This window comes from Pinus tabuliformis, chromosome 6 (assembly GCF_031772625.1).
Source record: "Pinus tabuliformis cultivar Carrire ecotype Pingquan chromosome 6, CPIR1, whole genome shotgun sequence".
NCBI lineage: Eukaryota > Viridiplantae > Streptophyta > Pinopsida > Pinales > Pinaceae > Pinus > Pinus tabuliformis.
The window spans coordinates 592,473,589-592,480,462 of NC_142292.1; the positions used below are offsets into that span (position 1 = coordinate 592,473,589).

Consider the following 6,874-nt stretch of genomic DNA (forward strand, 5'->3'; position numbering starts at 1 on the left):
AAAGGAACTGAGTATTGATGGTAGGAAGCAAGAATTGAAGAAAGAGAAGAACAATAACACTGGAGTGACAAATGTCAAAATAAAGAGAGAAGACAATTGGTCTAGTGATACCCTAAAGCCAGTATCTAGTAGGAGATACAGACATAGATACTGATGGTAATGTCTTTAGAGTTGGTGAATTCACCTACAATACGTTGGCAACACAACGATAATGTTTTGAAGTGATGAAACAATATTTTATGTATAATCAAACCAATATTAAGTTGGAAATTTATATTGTAATATTTGACATTTAATATAATATAATTTATGCAGATGAAATTATTTATAGTTGTACTTGATATTATTTAGTATTGTAATTGCCATGCGTAACTTTGTGTTTTCGTATTAGATGAACATGGACATAATATGACATTTTTAAAAATTTAGTCCCAAAATCGTACTGATTAATTTATGCTGATTAATAATGAACACATAAAATCAATCTAAAACTACTAAATTAGTATTTTATATCGATTAACCATGAACACAGATAAAATGGCTATACAACTAAATTCGTTGTTTATAATGATTATTAATTAAAGTAAATGAAATGAATATAAACTACTAAATTAGTCATTTATATAAAGAATATGAAACTACTAATAACATACAAATGACTATTGTAAATGATAAATTTTTGATTAAAAATGATGACTAAATTTTGCATATATACGACTATTAGTAGCTAATTTACTGTATCTTATAACACGACCAAAATTTAATCATATTTATTTGGTCATTAATTGGTTTCAAATGATGACTAAAATTTTCATATATATGACTATTAGTAGCTCATTTACAGTATCTTATAATGCCACCAATATTTTGGTCATATTTCTTTGGTCATTAATTGGTGTTCTCGAGTGATCATATAGTAGTATATTTTGTTGTGTATTTGGTCATTAATTGTGGCAACTAATGACTATATCAATGACTAAATTAATCACCAAAGTTACGCCTAAATATAATACTACACGATAAAATTGAGACAACCAATTAATGATTAAGATAAAAATGACTAAAAGTTGGTTGTGTTATAAGATACTGTAAAATAGCCACTATTGGTCATCAACTGAGAAGCGGTCATTTATATGCAAATTTTATTCATTTTTTTAGTAACTAATTAGACATTTTGTACTAGTGCTTGTATGTTGTATAAATACAAGGTTAGTGTTTGATAATTTCACACATGCAAAGGTGCAACATAAGGGTACAAAAAGGAGAAATATAAGCTCATTTGATGGGGAAGATATTTTTTGTTTTGGGCTTCAGGTAGGAGGGCATTACAGCAATAGGACGAGGTTTCATAGGAGCCTTTCATGGTTGTTGAGAGGTCATTTTACACCTACAGGTAGGTCGAGTAAGAAAAGGAGGATGCAAGTATGTTTGGGGCACATTTTAGGGACAAGAATCTATGTTTTGTGCAAGTCGCAAAGCCTTGAAGACAAGTGTGGTAGGATCCAATCTTTAACACCTCAGGATAGGCATGTGAAGTGTTGTTTGAGGGCTAATTAGTGCCTAGAACTTCAACGTGGAGGAAAACCATGCTTGTGAAGGGAAGCCACCGTTGTTTGAGGGAATATGTGTGGATGTTTTAGGGTTGTTGTAGCATGCCAAGTTCCAAAACCAGGAACAATGAATGAAAACAGTAGTAAAACTGACTTGGAGGAGAATTTTTCTTGTGTTTGGTCATAGTATTGACCATTTTTGGACCAGTTTTATGAGCAGCCTATAAGTGCCATGTGTTGTGGTTGACTAGGTAGTTGGAAACCTCAACTAGGAGAAGAACTTATAGCTAAGAGTTGGGATCCATTGGACTGGTGGAGGGTAGCATGTTGGCTACCCAAAGTAACCTATGATGAGAAATCCTAAAGGAGGTGTGAAAGATGAATTTTGGGTGAAGTTTGTAGCCTAGTGTGTAGCACTTTGATGAAAAAAAGTGTCTTCTAGATTGGCAGATTAGATTTCAGGTATTGGCTAGCCTAGAGAGAAGATTGGATAAGCCCGTGTTCATAGTAGCAGAAGCGACTTGTAGTAGTTATAGGTGATAGTCCTTCTGGAGAGACTATGTGTTGTCCTTTGATGGAGTAAGGGGCAACTAGAGAGTAGAATGGGAGTGAAGGACCAATAGGATGAGATATGACATAGAGTTTGTAGGTTGATTGTCATTATATCTTGTATTCCATAGAATATTGTATTATTCAAATTGGTTTAATATAATGAAGATTGGGTTGTAAATTTTTGCACAATATTTTGTTAATAATTGTGTATACTTGTGCATATGTGATTTATTGCTTTATATTTTCCATTGTGAAAAGTAGCGCCTGTTGAGATTCTTGGTTTGGTAGTGTTAGAGATTCTAAGATTATAACCTAAACTTAATATCATAGAAATTAAACACAAGAAAACTCGTGGAATAAAGGCATCACTTATTATTCCAATGAGTAATAGAGCATGTGTCCCCTGCAAGCTTCGGAGAGTTCCAGTGAGGCGAAGCATAGGAAATAAATATGAATATTGAAGGAGCCTTCAGTTGAATAATAAAAATGTGAATATGTTCTTATAGGGTGTTTCAAGGTGTAAAACTACCAAGTCCATATGTCATTAAATTCACAGGGTGGTGGAAAGTTTGAAACTTTGTACTTGTTGTATATGTTGTTTGTTTTTCCCCATATGTCATCATTGTTGGCATGTCGTTGTAGTCGTATTCAACACAACCCCACACTGACATCCATTAGTCCTCTGATATGCAATTATACGAAGCAATAAACCATGAAGAAAGTGTAGCAACTAATGCTTCCAAACTAATGCTAGCACTAGTCTCAATTTAAAAGAAACAAATGAAATAAATTTTCTAACCAAATATATGATATGAAGAATATTAGTCAAATGGTCTCTTTGCCTTGGGAAGAGGCAAAATAAGACCATCAAGTGTTTCGTCCGACCTCCAAATTATTGCGAAAAGCTCAAAAGTTTATAGTAATTTCAACGTGCATTAATGCTAAGCAGTAATTCAATTACGATCATCTCATAGTGTCTAATGGTAAAGACTTATATGAAATTTCATCTTAGAATTTCATAAAACATAATCCCTTTATTAAAATACCATAATATCTATGGGGATTAAGTAAACTAATATATTAAAATTATAGCTAATTTGTTTTTTTCCTTTAAAATTTTATTTTTATATATCTATATATATATATATATATATATATATATATATATATATATATAACTGTATGCACACATATGAAATGCCAATCAACATAATATAAACTAATAATAAATTAGTGTAATATTGGATATAAATGAAATGGTTAAGGCACAAATAAACAAATTTGTTTTCTTTTATAAATTAATTTTTAATATGTTTTCTGAAGTCAACTCTTTAAACTCTGCAAACTACTGACGTTTACTTCAAAGAAAGCCAATACACAGTTTATTTTAAAAAAAACTAAACTAATAATAACAGATTATTACATATAAATAAATTAGTTTTCTTTTATAACTTAATTATTAATACATTTTTTTGAAGTCAACTCTGCAAACTACTGACGTTTACTTCAAAGAAAACCAATACAAACAGTTTACTTAAAAAAACTTATGAACAATATAGGTAATTCTGGAAATTTTTAGGTATTTTGGATAGAGGTGATAGAGTCCTTAAATTTTGGATAGAGCTGATAGAGTCTGTTTTCAAGGTAATTAAGTTATTCGTTTAATTTTTTATTTTATTTGGGTGTTATTGTTAGACATGATCATGATGTAGATGTAGCCTCTCTAATATTTAACTTAAAAAAATTGTCTAAATCTCTACTCAAAAACTGTTTCTTAATCAATTCAAAAATTACCAAAAGTAAAATAATTTTTTTTGCTTTATAAATTTTTTATCAATTTTTTTTTTTTTTTTTGTCTATATCAGCCAAAAAAAAACTTAAAACAAACTATCATCATAAAACTTAAAACAAAACATTGAACATTAAAAAATATTAACTCCCATTCCTCCTTCTCGAAATGTTATAATATAGCTTCACCAATAACAAACTTATCAAAAACGTGTGTGAAAATCTCAAAATATACCAAAAATAAAATAATATCTTTTTCATTATAAAAATTGTATCAAAAAAATTTGCGTATATCATCGTAAAACTTAAAACAGAACACAACTTTAAAAAGTATTAAACTAAAATTTAAATTTAACATGTTTACCTCACTTAAAAGAAATAGCATGTGGATGGCCTAATATTCCCATAAAATTAAAGCTTTTATTATAAATTCATCCTAACAGGTTATATTAGAATTCCATTCTCATTTCCATTAATTTCCATTCAAAAATATCTTGGCATAATAAAAATACTTGCAACGGCAAACTCGGGGTATTTTGCACAGCTCATCACCGTGAGTAAATGAAAATAACAGACTAGTTGTCCTTCAGTCAACCTGAATTTCAAAGTCAGTAAGTTATTGCTTTAGACCAGTTGGCTCCAAACAAAAAGATATACGTAAAGAACCAAAGAGAACTGTTTCCAGAAGCTTAAGGCAGTGTCAACACAAAATAGAAACATGGAGATATATTGCAGAAGGGATGCATTACACTTGTAGTCCAGAGACATTAGAGAAACCGCGGTGCGGAGTTTCGATAGGATATGACCATCAAAGTAAAGATCAGAAACGGGTGCTAATTTATTTCCTTACAATCGCTGGAATGCAGCTGGTACTACGGGAAATAGTACTTTTCGGAATTGCTCTGTCTCTGGGACTGTTGTGGTTCGATCTCATACCATTTGCCCGGGAACTCTTCTTCAGAATATCGCGCATTGATTCAGCAACATGCATCGCAGGATTCGACCGGGCGACCTTGTTGAATTTAACACACACAACCATATGCGAACGCAAAGCGTCCTCCATGGGTACTCCTTTACCCATCCGACGCCGTTCTTCCTTGACAGCTTCTGCGCAGAGCCCACAAACCCATTGCCCACAGAAGAGATCCCTAACCCTACAAATGTAACTCGGCGTGCATTCTTCAGACATTCCACAGCACTCGCATTGAGCTTTTTCTACTTTCAAATTCGTTACTGCGTGTAAATTCACGTTCAAATTCGTCGAGCTACGGCTTATTTCTGCAGAAACATCGGATATCGTTCTCTTGACGCGGAACCCGTCGAAGGACCGCCTGGGGGTCCTCCCAATAGGTACAGCCCCGTGTTTCGATCCTTCGACCTCGTGCACCGATGGCCCGTTTGTATTCAAGACTAAGGAAGAAAATCTCGAGGCAATCGCATCTGGTGCCATGCTACTATCTCAAGCTTCAGATTGCTGCGAGTCTCAACTTTCACTTACTGCGACTAGCATAACCTGAGAGAGAAAAATTCATATCACAGACATGGATATACAATGGGCAAAGCTCACATAGCCCTTTATAGAGAGACTTCTGAAATCACCAGCGACCTAGCGTTATGGATAATGATGGTAGCAGAAAAATGTGAGGCAAAGATTTAACAGAAAAACCGTTAACGTCTATTTTGTTCCATGACTCCATGATACTGTAAACTTTTTGAACGATTTAGTGTTCAAGTCACGAGATTGTCTCCATACCCACATCCATTTGCAGGGATCGCAACGTTCGAGAAAGATTGAGAGAGTCGGTTCCATCATACTCGCTCCGGGACTAATGTGATAAAAGAAGTAAAAGGGGGGCACTTTATCATCTGGCGCTGTCAAAAAGCCTTCTTGTGGTTGTTGTCCATTCCCGACCATGTGAACGATTCATTTGTGTGGTTGATTCCAAGGGTAAGGTTGTGTGGTTGGCTATTAGGATCTCGATGAGTCAGATTATGACTATTTTCGGTGAAAATCAAAATATGTGAATTATTTGAGCAGTCGAGATTTCCCCATTTTAGGTTCACGAGGATTTTTCATTAAAATCAAAAAGCTTTCACGTTATTTATTTCATAAAAAATAAAAGTTTTCATGTGTATATATCATCAATAATTAATGCAGAGGATGAAAAAACAAATATTTTTATTAAATGGATGGTTTCTCTATCAGTGAGGTTTATTAATCAATTGTTGAAGAACATCCCGTGTTAAGTTCACGAGGATTTTTCATTAAAATCAAAAAGGATTTCACGTTATTTATTTATTAAAAAATAAATATTTTCATTATGGATAGGATAATTTTTATTTCTTTTTAATTCAAAAGTTATCCATGGGATAAAAATAAATTTCTTTTATGAATTGGATGGTTTCTCCCTTAGTGAGGTTCATTAATGGTCTAAGAATATCCCAGTATCCATATTCATATCACGCATCCTATATATATATGAATTATAGGTTAGTACATGGGTTAAAAATAATAGTTATATATATGTGATAGATAGATAGGGGTTAAAAATGAAATAAGTGGTTTTTAAAATTAAGTATTTAGTGGTTAAAATTAGGAATGTGGGGTGATAGGTAGGGTTTGTGTTAGAATAATCACAAGTATGGTTAAGTATGTGTTATAAATTTTATGCGACTAGTTGTGTGTCATTGTGTCGAAGTATGGGAATTTTAGGGTGGTCAACTCAAAGATGGTGGATGGACCTATCCATGTGCAATGTGTCGTTTCATTGTGTGGGAGCATTTAGGGTCTTAGGGTGGTAAACCCAAAGATGGTGGACAAACCTACCCATGGTTTTGCACATGGTTTTCCTACATGGTTTTACACCTGATGAATTTTTACCATGTTATTTTTTAGATCCAGTGAAGAAAACTACCATTATGTTCTAATCTAGGGTTAATAGATTGGGGTTTATGAATGTTTCAACATGTATATAATGTATTGT

General features: G+C 32.9%; 1 protein-coding gene across 1 annotated transcript; it reads right to left on the bottom strand.

The window, feature by feature from the left end:
- Nucleotides 1–4,590: 4,590 nt before the first annotated feature.
- Nucleotides 4,591–5,449, bottom strand: LOC149259952 (uncharacterized). Its single transcript, XM_089378046.1, has one exon. The coding sequence runs from the start codon at nucleotides 5,338–5,340 to the stop codon at nucleotides 4,729–4,731; it is 612 nt and encodes a 203-aa protein (XP_089234172.1). The 5' UTR covers nucleotides 5,341–5,449; the 3' UTR covers nucleotides 4,591–4,728.
- Between the last annotated feature and the right edge of the window lie 1,425 nt (nucleotides 5,450–6,874).